Source organism: Eumetopias jubatus, unplaced genomic scaffold, assembly GCF_037043125.1.
Source record: "Eumetopias jubatus isolate StellerSeaLion01/CBP00866 unplaced genomic scaffold, mEumJub1_p1.0 scaffold_5, whole genome shotgun sequence".
Taxonomy (NCBI): Eukaryota; Metazoa; Chordata; class Mammalia; order Carnivora; family Otariidae; genus Eumetopias; species Eumetopias jubatus.
In genome coordinates, this window is record NW_028274811.1 from 29,235,614 (window position 1) to 29,251,255 (window position 15,642).

Genomic DNA, 15,642 nt, shown 5'->3' on the forward strand with positions numbered 1-15,642 from the left:
TCCTATCACAGCGAGCTCTTGGTGTTTCTGATCCCGTTCTTGCCGACTCGGGATAAAGCCTCCCTTTCTACCTCTTGTGATGAACTTTGCAAAACTCTCCCTGACATCCCTTGCCGTGTCCTGGAGGAAATGTGGACAAGGCGGGGCCGGCATCTTTGCCTCAAGGCCTGGAGAGAGGGTGTGAGGTGGTCAGGCGTGGGCGCCGGGGCGGGGTGGGGTGGGGGGGGGCGGCGAGGGAATGCGGCGCCCCGGGCCCCAGTGTCCCCGAGCGGCGCGGTGCGGCGCCTTTAAGGTCCGCTGGGGGCGTGCTAGCCGCGGCCGCGGGCGCTCGGAGAGGTGAGAACGCGGCGGCTTGCGGGCCGGGCGGCGCGGAGACCCGGCTCGCGGTAGGAGCTGCGGCGCGCTCGAGGCTCCCACCTCCTTCCCCGACACGCGGGCCCGCGGGCCACACGCCGCTAACTCAGACTGGGCACCGACCGGGCTCCAGGAGCGCGGGGCGCCGCGGCTCCGACCATGGGCAGCTTTCAGCTGGACGACTTCGCGGCGGGCTGGATCGGAGGTGAGCCCAGCCCTGGATGGGAGGGAGCCTCCCGGGAGGTGAGTGTGCTCGCGGGAGGCGCCCGGGCGCGGGAGAAAAAGGGAGACCCGGCCGAGTTTACAGACCGTGCCGTGGTGGGTCTGGGACCCCCGCACCCGTGCGCCTCCACCACGCGCGCAGCGTGCGCGCCGCCTGCTACCGGAGTGCCCCGCTGCGCCGCGGCTGCTGGCCTCGCTGCCCCTCGCCCGCTGGCCCGCCAGCGTCGCGGGTTCCCCCGGAGCTGCGGCTTTGCCTCCGAGGGAGGACCCGGCGAACTGGCACTGGTAACTATTAAACCGGCCGTCGAAGCCAACAGCCAATGGAGCGCCCAGGCACGCACACACCCTTCAGAGCCCGGCTGTGCGCCTGAGTGTGGGGACGCGGCTGCAAGAACTTGTGGGTGAGGGTGACGACTGTCCAGGGGGCAGGATGGGGAGGCCGGCTTCGCGGTCAGGCCTGCCCTAGGGGGCACCCTGGCTGGAGGGTGCGGGGCGCGCCGAGCTGGGAGCCCAGCGCCTGGCTGCAGGTGCCCATTGCCAGATAGGAGGAACCCTTCCTGTTTTCAGCCTTTATCGACTGTCACTTCTCCCCGCACTCTTGGACCCGCTCCTCCCTTGGAGCCGCTCCTGGAGCGGCTGTCTGCTGGGCCCGGGATGGGTCGGCTTGGGCAAGAGTTGCATCCATTTCCTTGCTTCTCTGATCTTCTCTTTACAGTAGGTTTATTTCTCTACTTCTGTCAGCTACTGACAGGATGTGGGGGGGGGTTTGAGAAGCACTAGCACGTACTGTAAAATATTATCTTTCTTTTGGCCACATCTAAGAGAATCATCAGAAAAGGGATGTTGGCAAATGCAACCCCTGCCTGAAGTCACAACCAGAAACAAAACCAAAAACTTGAGGTGCTGAGACAGAGGCTATAATTAGTATGTTTGTACCCCACCAAGTATTCTAGGAATGAAGACCAGATTTATAGGAAAATGAAAATGAAACAAATAAAAAGAGCAACAGACCAGATAGCGTTCCAGGATCCCTTTCTGAGGGCTGCTCCCGCCTCTGTCCCCCAGCAGGTGGCTGCAGGGCTCCTGCTTCTTGCTGTCATGAGCAGAGGAGGTCCCTTTCACCATAAGCAGTTATTTTGCACAGGCTTTCTAGACCTTCCTCTCCTAACTTTACCATGGCGGGGGCGGGGGGGGGGAGTGTGCTGTACCCAGAGCCCCATTAGCCATGTTCAGGCCCTCTTTGGGCAACCATCAGCCAATCTGGGGGAGAGCCTTCCCTACTTAAGGCTGTCCCCTTACGTAGCCAGACCAACTTCAGTAGGGCTGTCCCTGGCTGGGTTTGAGGGTAAGGCTGTCTGAGTAACTGCAGGTCTCTGATGACTCCGGGGCCCTCCCCAAGTCACACAGTAAGTAGTGGATTGTCCTTTATTCTACAATCGTCTTCATTTTGTTCATGTTAACATTTTGTTGTTGTCTTTTGGTTTGAAAGTTTTCTTGCTTCCATGAAGTGAGGATGGGTGTCGTAACTGAATACTCAGTTGGTAGCAAGTGCTGTTGAAGTGCCACAGGTATTTTTAAAACAACTTCACTGAGGCTATTTTATGCATCATACGATATACCCGTTTCAAGTATACAATTCGGTAATTTTTAGCAACCTTACCAGTGTTTCAGCTATTTCCATAAATTTGTTCTAGCACATTTTCTTCCCCAGTAAGATCCTTCGTGCCCATTCACAGTTAAATTCCATCTCCTCCTCCTCCCTCTGGGCAAACATGAATCTACTTTCTGGCTCTATAAATTAACCTTGGTCTCATGTCTATTGATGTATATTTCTTTGTAGCCCCAGAGAGATAGTTACAGTTATTACATCCTCATGTTACAGATGAGGAAATGGGTACACAGAGACATTCAGTGACTTGCTCAAGGCCATGCATCTAGCTTGAGCCTTGGGATTCCAACCCAGACAGCCTGGTTCCAGGGCTATCTTAACGCTTGTACTTGTCTCTAGGTGTTTTCTTAATGAACTTGCAGAATAAAATTCCACCGTGGCATCGTTTACATTTTGTTTGAAGTTTTACTGGTCTGTGAGGTCCTCAGGTCTGGAAACCACTGACCTGATCGTCCCATTTCTGATCTTTGCATTTCCTGCTTTCAGAAATGTGGGCTAATGAGTGACCAGGGAGATATACACCCAAGGTGAGCTCCGAGGCTGCTTCCATGGACTAAGGGATGCCCACAGTGAAGGAAGCTCTCACTAGTGAGCAAGCAACTAGAGTCTGGGGACCAGAAGTCCTTTCTTCCCCTGCTGGGAGGGGCTCCTACAGAGTGAATACTCCAGCTTCCCTCTGGCGAAGTCAGGAAGTCACCTTTCTGCCTCTGCCCACTTCCATGGGAAGGAGGGGCTGAGAGGGGTCTGGTGGTTCTAGATGGAACACATGCCTGTTCTGGGGTTAGCTGGTTCCTCTGCCCCTCTCTCTACTGTCTCATATTCCAGGACTGCCTTACCTGGTTAAGTCACCCCTGCTAGCAGAGATGCTTCATTCCTCATCAGGGTGGCAGGGAATTTATCGTAGAGGATTTGTTCCTATTTCAACCTCGGAGTCACCAACTTCAACAACAAGGTCTTCTTCATCGACATGACTTCAGGGCAGTCTTGCTTCCCACCAAAGCTGTTTGGGCCTTGTGACTCTGTGTGTGGATGGGTATTTTTCTGTGAGAGGAAAAATCCAGAGTATCATCACCATGTCAGAGAGGCCTTCTTTAAAAAAACAAAAACAAAAAACAAACAAATAATAAAAAAAACCCTAAAACTGGATAGTGACAGCATCTCTTTTTGAACAGCCTATAAGAGCCAGGGCTTTGCTGGTACTTGACCCTCATTAGCTCATTTCATTCTTACAATGGAACTGCGAGGTAGGTGCTAATATGACTCCCACCTACACCTGCTAAAAGTGAGGTCTAGAAAAAGTGAAGTAACCTATAAGTAACCGAAAAGTTTCTGCGTTTTCTCTTCACACCTTCCCCCCTTTTCTTTGAGGCAAATATCACATAACCTAGAAATAACCATTTTCAAGCATCCAATTCAGTGGCATTTAGTGCATTCATGGTGTTGTGCATCTGTCAGCTCTGTCTAGTTCCAAATTTTCCTCATGCCCAAAGAAGTCCCTGGATCCATCAAGCAGTCACTCCCGTTTCCCCTTCCCCCAAGCCCTGACAACCCTTAATGGTTATCAGGTTTCTGTCTCTGTGGATTTGCCTGTTCTGGATAATTTGAGTAGATGGAATGAGACACAATGGGACCCTTCCGTGTCTAGCCTCTTGCACCCAGTGTACCATTCTCAGCCTTCATCCACACTGCAGCGTGCTTCGGCACTTCATCCCCATGGATGTCCAACAAGATTCATCACGGGGATTTACCACATGGCATTTACCCGCTCACGCACTGATGATGGACATTTGGGCTGTTTCCACCTTTTGGCCGTTGCGAATAGTGCTGCCGCGAATATACGTGTTCAGGTACTTGTTCCAGTGCCTGTGGTCTGCTCTTTTAGGTCTCTATCTAGGAGTGGAATTGCTGGGTTGTGTGGTGATTCTTTGTTTCACTTCTTGAAGAAATGACAAACCATTACCACAGTGGCTGCAACATTATACATTCCCACCAGCAACATACAAGAGTTCCAGGCTCTCCATATCATTGCCAACACTTACTGTTTTCCTTTAAAACAAAACAACAACAACAACAAACAATTACACTCATCCTAGTGGGTATGAAGGGGAATCTCCCTGTGATGTTGATTTGCCTTTCCCTAATGACTAATGGTGTCAGGCATGTTTTCATGTACACATTGGCCATGTGTATATTTTCTTTGGAGAAATGTCTCTTCATGTCCTTTGCTCATAAGAAAAAAAAAAATTGTGTGGGGGAGTCACCTGCATACTTTAGTCGGTGGAATGTGTGACTCTTGATCTCAGGGTTGTGAGTTCAAACCTCCTGTTGGGCGTGGAGCCTACTTAAAAAAAATACTTTTTTAGTTTTAAGTATTTCTTATAAATTCTGGATACTAGACCCTTATCACCTATATGATGTGCAGATATTTCTCCCCGTTCCATAGGTTGTCTTCACTTCTTGATAGTGTCCTTTGCTGCACACAAGTTTTTAATCGGTATGACACACAGTTTATTTTTTCTTTTGTGACTTGTGCTTTTGGTTTCATATCTAAGGATCTCTTGCCATTCTAGGATCAAGAAGTTTTCCCCTGTGTTTTAGTAAATGATTTTTATAGTTTCAGTGTTTCCATTAAGGTCTTTGGTCAATTTTGAGTTCATTTTTGTATATGATATGAGGGTGGGGTCTAACGTCATTCTTAGGCATGCAGATACGCAGTTGTCCCAGCGCCTTCACTGTCCTTTTGTGGGGGTGCTTGTTTCTAGAGGCAGAGCCTAGGTTTTACTTCATTTTCTCTGCCTTCCCCAGTGCCTGGGCTGGTGCCCAGCACATTGCCGGGGGGTGAGAGGGCTCTGGGAACTGGGCATTGACTGAACGAGTAGATGTGAGTGCCCGAGCCGTCTGTCTTATCCCAGGAGCCAGCAGGTGCACGTGAGGAGTCCAGGGGCTCAGTGACCAGGTCTTCTTCTTTGATCAACAGGTGCAGCCAGCGTCATCGTCGGCCACCCTCTAGACACGGTCAAGGTACTGTGGCCATGTTTGCGATTACCTCTTGGAAAGCGGCCTGGAGTGAGTCTGCCTCCAGCAATATGTCTGCTGTTTCTGATCCCAAGACAGTTTCCAGCCCAGGGCCAAGGCTCTGTGCCAACCCCGGAGGGTGGGGGGCCGGAGGACTGGTTTGGAATCATCCCTCTTCTCTTGTTACTTGGCAGCAATTTTGTTTTTGTGAATGCCAGATTTCTGCCTCCAGGTTCTCAGGGGCTGTGGGGGAGGGCCAGGCAATGGTACGGATCCCCTGCCAGTCTCGGCAACTGAGGAACCGGGAAAGGCTTCCAGTGTGAGGTGGCATCTGAGTCCAGAATTTAAGGTTGGGTTTCAGGTGATGAGAAAAGATGTTCCAGGCTCAGAGAGCAGCAAGAGCTAAGGCACCGAGGTGGGGACCCTGCGTGGGGGTCACGCTTGGGAAAAGCCAGCATGGCCGGTTTGGCTGATGCATCAGGTTTCAGCAGCTGTAGAGCAGAATCCAGGAAAGGTGGGTCAGCACTCAACCCTGGGAGGCCTTCACTCTCAGATTAGGACTGCGGACTTGGGTTGGGAATGGGAAGCCATTATAACTGGGAAGTGCAGGAGGTATGAGGACTCAACAGGGCCATCTGGCAAGGCGGGGGGATCATCCACGCCCCTTGTTCTACAGATGGAGAAACTGGCCCAGGAAGGGGAAAGGGCTTGCCTGAGGTCATGCCAGGTGTTAAAGCATTGAGGAGTGAGTGAGTGAGGAGCTCTACAAAAGGACATTCTTTGACTCCACGCCCATCCCCGCCCCCTGTCCCCAGGAGTGAGCAGGACTACAGAGCCATACCCTGGGAGCACTGTTGGTCGCAAATAGTGCCTCCTCACCCCTGACTTGCACATTCCTATCTAAAGCTTTGCCTGGATCGTGCACTAAGAGGAACTGCTCAGGCTTTTCCCAAGTGGCTGCTACAGTCACTTTCCCCCTGTCTTCTTCCCGGTATGACAGTGGGCCCTCCTAGGGCAGAGCCCAGGCCTGCTTTCTTCTTGATGGGGGATCAGCCTATTTGTCTTAGATAGCTTAAGATCTTTCCTGGCTCTTTGTGTCACCCATATGGGCCCTGCCTTTTGCTCATACATCAAACGCATACCAGACACTTTCTGTGTGTAGACGGTATGGGGATAGCAAGGCATCAGTAGTAGGCAAAGCAAATCCAATCCCTGCCCCTGTGGGCCTTCCAGCTATGTTCCCGGCACAGGCAACCTCTGTGTCTCCCTGGTTAGAACATCCTTCCCTTCCCCCCAGCTTGGCCAGGGGCTGGTGGAGCTTGTTGGAGGTTCCCCCTCCCTGCACAGGCAGGTCTGGCTGCCTGAAAAGGCTGGAGTGCTCCTCCTGCTGTCCACTCTGCCCCTTGAGCCTCTGAGAGAGCCCTTCCTGATGTATCAAATCCAGTCTCTGCCCAGCCTGAGAAACTCCTCGCTCAGGGTACCAGCCTGGTGATGCCAGCCTTCATGGCTGGCCATGGCTCAGGGCCCTTGCTACTCCCCAAAACATGCTCCTTCCTTCCTTTCTTCTGGCTGACATTTTCTCTGGAGTCCCTACCTGAGAAAGGTCCAGGCAAGAGCTTTAGGGTCGGAATAATCTGGAGTGCGGTCTCAGCCTGCCTACCTACTCTCCTGTGACCAGGATGCAGCACTTTACCTCCCCAAGCCTTGCTCTCCTCATCTGAAAAATGGGCAAAGAGCACCTCCCAGCAGGGCTGCTGTGAAGATTGTCCCTGAGGCACTGAGCATAGAGTCATGAGTGAGCCGTTCCTATCCTGATGAACACACATGCTTTTGTGTTGTAGGTGACTTGGGACTTGTCCAAGGTCCCAGGCCTTGCCTCGGGAAGAGCCAAGCTAAAAGCACCTGGGCTGCTAACCCAGGTCAGAGGCTCCTTCCCTGCCCGTGGCTGTCCCATCACTGGTGGGAGAGCCAGCCCCTGGCTGCTTGGTGGCCGTGAAGCTGGGATCCGGATTCTCACCTGACTCTCTGCCCAGATGGTGCATTTCAGGTATATGCCTGATGCAGTGTGAGTAGGGTTTCCTGATCAGGGCTCAGCTGCCTTTAGACCAGCTAGCGAACTGTAAGAGAATAGATAGGCGTTGTGGTAAGCTGCTAAATTTGTCGTAATTTGTTACAGCAGCAATAGGACCACTAATACAAGAAGTCAGCTTTCTCCATCTGTAAAATGGGGACAGTATCCAGGCCCAGCGGCATTTGTGGGATTCCATGAGATAAGTTCTAGAAGAGGCCCGGTACTTCCCAAGGAATGCAATTGCCGCACACTAAATTCCAGCCCCTGTTGTAAGGAGGCCCTGGAGGCATGTGCTGTGTGGCTGGCCTCCGTGGCAGTGTTCTCAAGTGTTCAGCATGGCTGGACGGCCGTTGCTCCATGGTTTTGGAACTCTTCTGTGATCTGGGATTGACTCCTGGGTTGAGTTTCCTCATGTATATGGTTTGCTTGACTCGGGCACTGGAGTTTTTCAGTGGAACTTGATCCTTCTTGGGGCCTCAACCTGTGGATTCAGTCCCCAGAGGTAGCCCTGTCAGCGCTGGGGCCAGTGGAGAGAGCATTCACCCCCACGCCAGCCTTAAATGGGGGAAGAGAGGGAGGCCTGTGCCCATGTCCCTTCGCCTATAATCTTGTCTAGGTTGGGGATACCCCACCCCAAGGTAGAGCTCTGTGGGTCTGCTCCACCGTGAAAGCCCGCTTCTCATCTTGCTGTGCCTTCCCCTGTGTCTTCACCTCTAGGCAATTAAATACTGCAGTTTCCCTCAAGCAGCCCACACTTCTGACCCCCGGGTCTGTTTTTCCCCAAGGTACTTGTCATCATCAGACATAAATATTTGCTTGGGAATTGCCTTTTATTGACTTTTTTTTCCCCATCCCCACTTGGTTCTAAGTTCCACAAGGCCAGGAAGCTGATTTCCTCTACTGCTGAATCTCCTGAGTGGAACAGGGGTGGTTGGAAAACAGGCCTTCAATCATATAGGTTGAATGAGTCAACCATTATATCTCTTTGATTATGAAAGTAACACTTAGAAAACATACGATACCCATATGACCTCGCTGATATGAGGAATTTTTAACCTCAGGAAACAAACTGAGGGTTGCTGGAGTGGTGGGGGGTGGGAGGGATGGGGTGCCTGGGTGACAGACATTGGGGAGGGTATGTGCTATGGTGAGCGCTGTGAATTGTACAAGACTGATGAATCACGGATCAGTACTTCTGAAACAAATAATGCAATATATGTTAAGAAAAAAGAAGAAGATAGCAGGAGGGGAAGAATGAAGGGGAGTAAGTCGGAGGGGGAGACGAACCATGAGAGACGATGGACTCTGAAAAACAACCTGAGGGTTCTAGAGGGGAGGTGGGTGGGGGGATGGGTTAGCCTGGTGATGGGTATTAAAGAGGGTACATTCTGCGCGGAGCACTGGGTGTTATGCACAAACAATGAATCATGGAACACTACATCAAAAACTAATGATGTATGGTGATTAACATAACAATAAAAATAAAAAAATAGAAAACATACGATACCATTTACCTATCATGCTTGTGAGAGTGCTACAGATTTCCCATGGCTATCTGGGTCTCTAACCCTGTTGAGATGAATGCCTATGAAGCTCTTAGCCACGCTATTAGCCGAGGTGGTTAGCTTGGGGTTGGGAGTCAGGGAGGGAGAATGTGGAATTTTTTTATTCAGAAAATTTATTCTCATCTTAGTTGTGTACTTAAAATTATTTTTAAATTATGTAAATTGAAAATAATGAAAGTAAGCCGTCTGTCATAGGAAAGTTGGAAATGAAACGCCATTCAGTATAGAAAAACATCGCCCGTGATTTTCACCTCAGAGACCAACACTTTTATGATGTGTGTTCTGCCAGAGTCTTCGCTACTTGTCTACACACTGAGCGCAGGCTGTTGGTGTGATGTGTTAGTCTGCACCCTGGGTCTTAGTTCTCATGGGACCCTGGGTTCTGGGGGGTAGTGTCCAGTCACCCCTTCTGTGGTTCTCAGAGTTTCTTCTTACCAGGCTCGAGGGGGTGCCCTGGCACTTTTGTGAGGCTCCTCAGACCCTCTGTGGCTGTCTGCCCTCTGTCACCAGAGCCAGCCTCCATTAGGGGACACCATGTCTTCCCCTCCAGCCCCTCATTTAGCCAGTGCAAAGGGGACATATGCCAGGGCCATGCTCAGCATGGGGACAAGAAGGAAATATGAGACAGCCCTGCCATAGAGAGGGGGCCCAAATCCAAAGTAAACAGACAGAGAGATAATGCCATTGCAACACTGAAGCTCAGCCCCCAAAGATAAGCAGGACCTGGAGGAAGAGCCTTCTGGGGAAAGGAAGAGCCGGTGGAGAGTTCAGGCAGGAAGGGGGAGGGGGAAGGTGAGGCCAGGGACTGGGGGATGTGCCACGCGGTAGGCACAGAGGGCAGGGGCATGGAGGAAGGGGCACACAGGGGTGAGAGGCAGGCTCAGTGTCTACCCAGGCCTCTTTGACACTGGTAGAGAGTGTGGGGTTTACTCTGAGTCTGATGGGAAGACACCAGTGAGCTGTAAAGAGTGACTCGCTGCTGTCAGAAATGATCAGTATGACTTGTGTAGACGCAGGCCAGGGGCTGAGAGGGAAGCCGGAGGCCAGTGTGAAACCAGCCCACTGTCCAGGTGAGAGATGAAGGGGCTCTGGAGCCACGAAGGGAATTCTTAGGATGGCAGAGTGATGGGCAGTGGATGGGGCAGAGCCCCGGAGTAGTGCTTGTACTCAAGAGGCAGGGATCACATGTCCCCCAACAAGCATCATTTTTGAACAACAAATGGACTTTTGTTCTTCTCTCAGACCAAGAAGACTTCTGCTGCACTCAGCAAGGCCGGAATGGGACGTTGAAGGAGGCAGTGTGGGCAGCGGACAGAGCACCAGCCTGGAGGGGACAGAAACCCAGCCCTCCTTACTGGCTGGGTCACTTTGGGCAGGGCCTTCCCCTCCCTGGGCCTCAGTGCCACAAGCCTAGTATCTCTGGGGCAGTGGGGGTGTGAATCATCTCGGTCTGGGCCCTCACCTCCTTGCATCTCTCCGCAGACTCGCCTGCAGGCCGGCGTCAACAATGGGAACACCCTCAGCTGCATCCGCACGGTGTATAGGAGGGAGAGTGTAAGTGCCTCTGGGGTGGGGGCTGGAGCAGTACCCCTCAGGGACTCCTGCAGACAGCTCGAAGCCTGCCCAGGGCCTGGGCACCGTGGCCATAGCCCCAACGCCAGCCCGTCAGGCCGGAGGCCTGTTCATTTCTGCTCATCACATTTGGCTCGGTTTTGCCTCCTTTCTCCTCATCTCACACCACACCTCAAATATTGTGTGTCACCTAAACTTAACCCTGCCATCTTGTGCACGGTTATTGGGGGAAAAAACTGATTTTGTGGAACCTCCCTGGAGAAATTCGGAGGAATTTAGAATCACAGAGTGGAAAATTCCTGCAGAAACAAGGGGACCTGTCAGTTTTCACAGCCAGGGGCGAGGATGGTAAACCGTGTGCTCACAGGCTTCCCTTCATCTGGGGTGGCTTTGAGCCAGGCACTTGGGATTCCAGATGCCCAGAGCTGGCTTGTCCCTCAGGTTGCTGGAAACCAGGGGACTCAAGGTTTTCCTTTCCAAAGAGGAAAACCCAAATAATATTTTGTGGAAAATGTATCAGGTGCCCTTCTTAAGAATGAGCATGTGCTGTCAGAAGACTTTCTAAGGCCCTGCCTTGGGGAATTTAAAATACATTTTCTAATTAACGATAAAATGACTTGATGATTTAAAGGAATGGTCAGTAGCAGCCCTGGGCTTTCCCTTGAGTCCCTGGAAATGTGGCCCCGTTGTCGACCACCGTCTGCACAGCCTCCTAGCGGGTGCCCCGGGGGTTCAGGAGCCTCCTGCCTGCGCCTGGACTTTTTCCTCAGAGGCGTGTTTTGTGTCAGGGCGTTGCTTGACCTCTCTTGCTGGGCTGCTTTACAATGGACTGCAAACTTGGTTCAAGCTGTTCAGGGTGATGTGTGATTCCCCAGTTCCCTGAGAGGTGGCCATTGATTCTCCTTTTTGGCACACACTGTCCACAGTGCCTGCCAGCCACAGTCCCAACCCCGGGGCGTTTTGTGGGGACTGTGGGCATTCCTTGGAGACACAGCCCCTCAGGGCTAAGTGATGTCCTCACGTTATCTGAGGGAGCTTGTTTTGGAAGAAGAACCTCAGGTGGGGTGTGTGTGTGTGCATGTGTGGTATGCATGCATATGTGTGTGAACGTGTGTGTATGTGTATCCCATCTCTGGCAAATAGGGTGCACACACCCAGGTCAGGATTAGCAGGTTTGTGTGCAGCCTGGAGTTGGGACAACAGCTTCCTGGTACTTTCTCATTTTTGGCACAGGGCTGAAAGTTAGTGCTGCCCTGACTCCTCCAAGGGCCTGTGGAATATTCCAGGTCTCAGAGGAGTGTCTGTGATGTTCCGCTGAGAGTGCAGTGTGGAAAGGACCCTCTCCTCTCAGCCTCCAGAACTCTCTGCTGTGATCTCTGCTTATGTGTAGAAGAAGCCTCTTGGTGCTGTCTTTCTGGGAGCTCCCCTTCCCTTAGACCCTCACCACACACTTAGCACGTTGAATTTTAATCACCTGTCAGTTTATCTGCCCCCCCACCGAGTGTGGGTTCAGTGAGGGCAGTGAGTATTTCGTTCTTACATTTGTCCCCCAGGGCCTGGCACATGGCAAGTACCTTAGAGAATGCTTTTGGTTGAGTGGCAAATGAGGAGGGTGTGTGGGGTGCCCGGTAAGTCCACTACCCACGAGGGCTCCATGCAGCCTGATATCTTTCCAGCCCAACAACACTGCCACTCTGGTGGCAAAAATGGGTTCCAGGCCCGGGGCACCCTGACTCAGGAAACAAAACTGCCTACAGAAGCGGGTTCTGCCCCAGGCCAGAATATGCCCTGCCCGGGAATGGGGAGCAACTCCTCACCCACCTAGTCCCTGCCATCAATCACCTCAGCATCCTTTTTTATTCTTGTCGCCGACATAATGATTTATTTTTCCCGTGGTGTCACCTCACCAGCCTGCAGGCTCCAAGAGGGCAGGGTCTGTGCCTAGGGCCACGCGGGGAGCCCGGCTCCTGGCCCGCAGACAGCTCTGGGCCCTCATGCTCCTGACCCCTGGTTTTCCCACAGGTGTTCGGCTTCTTCAAGGGCATGTCTTTTCCCCTTGCCAGCATCGCTGTCTACAACTCAGTGGTGTTTGGGGTCTTCAGTAACACGCAGAGGTTCCTCAGCCAGCACCACGCCAGGGAGTCCGAGGCCAGAGGGTCCCACAGCCTGTCGGACCTTCTCCTGGCCAGCATGGTGGCCGGTGTGGTCTCTGTCGGCCTGGGGGCGCCCGTGGACCTCATCAAGATCCGGCTGCAGATGCAAACACAGCCATTTCAGGAAGGTAAGAGTAGGGGAGGGGGCCTGGCGTCTGGGCACCTGTGGCCCTTTCCTGGTCCACCAGATCTGGGATGTGGTTGCTAATCTCATTTTCATTGAGCGGAGCATCTGCATTGTCATGTAAGAGTCTGCAGTTAGCATTTTGATCTATAGTAGACACTGTCATTAATTATCAATTCCGTGCCCGGCGCCTGCTTAGAGCTCTGGGTACGTTCTCTTAATTGGTCTTCCTAACAGTTCTGTAAGGCAGGTGCTGTTAAGGTTTCCGTCTTACAGAGGAGAAAGCTGAGGCTCCCAGAGGTGAACACACTTAGGGCCACACAGGTCCTGAATGACTGGTGGGTGAGGACCAGCGACATCATTAGCAGTGTCCAGCACAGAAGGAAAACGAGGGATTCCTTGTTCAAAATTTAAGAATTTTAGAAGAGCAACCCGGAACGTTAAATCAGGCCCAGGGCCCTGAGGGACTCACAGGTCTCAAAGCCACACCTTTCCCCATCCGCAACACCAGGGAGTGTCGCCACGAGGCCTTGCCCCTGCGCCATCCGTGGCAGGGGGCCGGGGGTCACCCTTCTTCCCCTCCTTGACGTTCTGGTTTGAGCTTCATTTCTCAGTGTGCTAGACAGCCCTCCTGCACCATTTGCAGAGTCTGTTACTTCCTCCCGCCTGAGAGAGGAGTGTCTGTGTCTTTACTGTGCTCTGGGTAAAGGTGGGAAGGCATTTGCTGTGCAGAGTAGAAAATACCAGCTCTCGAGGAAAGGTGAGCTCAGGTCTTAGACAGATTTCAGTATCTCCAGGTTTGGTTCTTGGCTCTGATGCCACTCTGTCTCCTCTGGCAAGATACTGCTCCTGCCCGGGCCGCTGTCTCCTCCCTGCATAATGGAAGGGCTGGATTTGTGGTCCTTCCTGACACCCCAGATATCGGATCTGGGCTAACAGCTGTCCTGGATAAGACCCCTCTCCCTGGCAGCCTTCTGAACGGCCTGCATGTGAGCCCTCTGCCACAGAGGCTGGGCTCAGCTGGGCTCCGCAGCCAAAGCCCCGATAGTGCGCTTGGGAGCATTCCAGCCCAGCCGCTGTCCTGCACCCAGTCCCGGCGCCTTGATTCAGTCTGCACGTCTTGCCCCAGCCCAGGAGGTATCCGGGACAAGACTGCACATCCCCTGAGCATGATGCTGATATCCTCACGGGGGCCCATGGAGAGCCTGGGACCAGCTGTCCTAACAAGTTGGGTCATGCCGGGGGGAGGCTCAGTGCCCCCAGGCCCCTGGTCACTGTCGGCATGTGGGGTGATACAGGAGCACAGCAGGCTGGCTCATCTTGAGGGTTGCAGCCTACCCTCCTTGGGGCCGCTCAGAGAGATACAGGGCAAGGGGATCCCACCTCCACCTACTTGACATACTGAGCCCTGTCTTGGTACAGTTTAGTTTCACCAAAGGGTGGCGCCTCACAGAAATGTTTGACCCTCGCCGATCTGGTCCTGTCCGAGACAAAAGCAAACGTGTTGAGGAAGGAAGGGCATCGTGAGCAGATTGAGAACCAGGAGGCCTGGCCCGCAGGTTGGCGTTGGGCTCTATCCCTCTCAGAAAAGCTTGTGTCAGCCACAGGTGCAGAGGAAATCTCTCTCCCTAAGTCTTCAAACTCTTTGGGTCCAGATGTTGGCAGAATTACCAGTAATGGGTCTCCTCTGCTCCTGGGGGCAGACCTGCCTCCTTTACAACTTGGGCACTTTGACCCAGGAAGGGGAGGAGGAAGGGTGAGCCGTGCGTTTCTGTACTGGGCGAGGTGAGGCACAGCCAGCCTGGATGCCAAGGGAGCTGTTTTCTGGAAAAATGCCTTCCTTAGAAACACCTGGGACACTTGGAAGCAAACGAATTGATTCCATCCTCTGTCCGGTCCTCCTCCACCCCTCCCTTCCCTGCAGAGGGTGCTGGAATGGTAACTAACTCGGCAAGCCAAGGCCTGAACCACAAGGGATCCTGAGGCTAGGCAAGAAGCCTCTGGAGCTTGGAGGAAGGATGGGAGGCAGTCAGGGAATGGGCAGACCCAAGAAGCGTCCCAAAGCTGGATGTGCAGGGGCAGCCAGTTTTAGGGACCTGAGCAGCCCCCATCAGCAGCTGCTAAAGCTGCCAAGACACTCACCGTATGCCTGATACCGTGTGTGCATCATTCACTTAACACCCACCCTAGTGCTGTGAGGTCCGTATGGCTGCTAGCCCTGTTCATTTACCCAACATGCTACGTATGCACCTGCTATGTTCCAGACACAGAGCTAGGAGCTAGGGACGTAGCACTGAACAAGAGTCTACATCCTACCCCTCCTGTAATGTTCTTTCCAGCAGACAGGAATTGGGCCGCTCCAAATGTGGTGGTGGGGAGGGAGCAGGACAGCCTGGGAAGGAAGGGCATCGTGAGCAGAAAGGGCTTTGAGGCAGGTAGTAGGAGGGTAGAGGGATTGGTGCAGATCAGGGCTGTGCACCTGGTCAGGGCCTCACTGAGGGCATCCCTGCCTGCTCACCAGGGCAGCGAGAGCCCGAGGTGTAGCCCTCTGCGGCTTGAGGTTGTCAGCTCATTGTTGTGCCAGAAGGAAACCTGTTCTCTTTAGTCGATCCCTTGAGGCAGCGACAGAAAGTGAACATGTGTTTACTCTGTCCTTTTCAGTGTGCCAGGAAACTGGCCTTGTGTGAACCCTGGGAAGGCTCTCAGTAAGAAGCCAAGGGAGGTTCCTGCAGGCCGATGTTTCTCAGCCCTGCTAAGTTCCAGGTCACTAGCCCTGGGCCTGGGGGCTTAGCAGGCAGTACAGAGACAAACACAGTTTACCTGAGCAAGTGCAGGGAGGGTAAAAACCAAGATCGGAGGGTCTGTCTGAGCCGTGCTCCTCAAGCCTCTGATCTGGG

At 53.0% G+C, this 15,642-nt stretch overlaps 1 protein-coding gene across 1 annotated transcript in view; it reads left to right on the forward strand.

The window, feature by feature from the left end:
- Positions 1-418: 418 nt before the first annotated feature.
- The window catches only part of SLC25A48 (solute carrier family 25 member 48), a 40,716-nt gene continuing 25,492 nt past the window's right edge, over positions 419-15,642 (forward strand). Inside the window, exons 1-4 of the mRNA XM_028103428.2 lie at positions 419-559; positions 5,223-5,266; positions 10,379-10,450; positions 12,491-12,749. Of these exons, the coding sequence (XP_027959229.1) occupies positions 514-559; positions 5,223-5,266; positions 10,379-10,450; positions 12,491-12,749 (421 nt within the window). The 5' untranslated portion in view covers positions 419-513. The remainder of the gene's footprint in view (positions 560-5,222; positions 5,267-10,378; positions 10,451-12,490; positions 12,750-15,642) is intronic.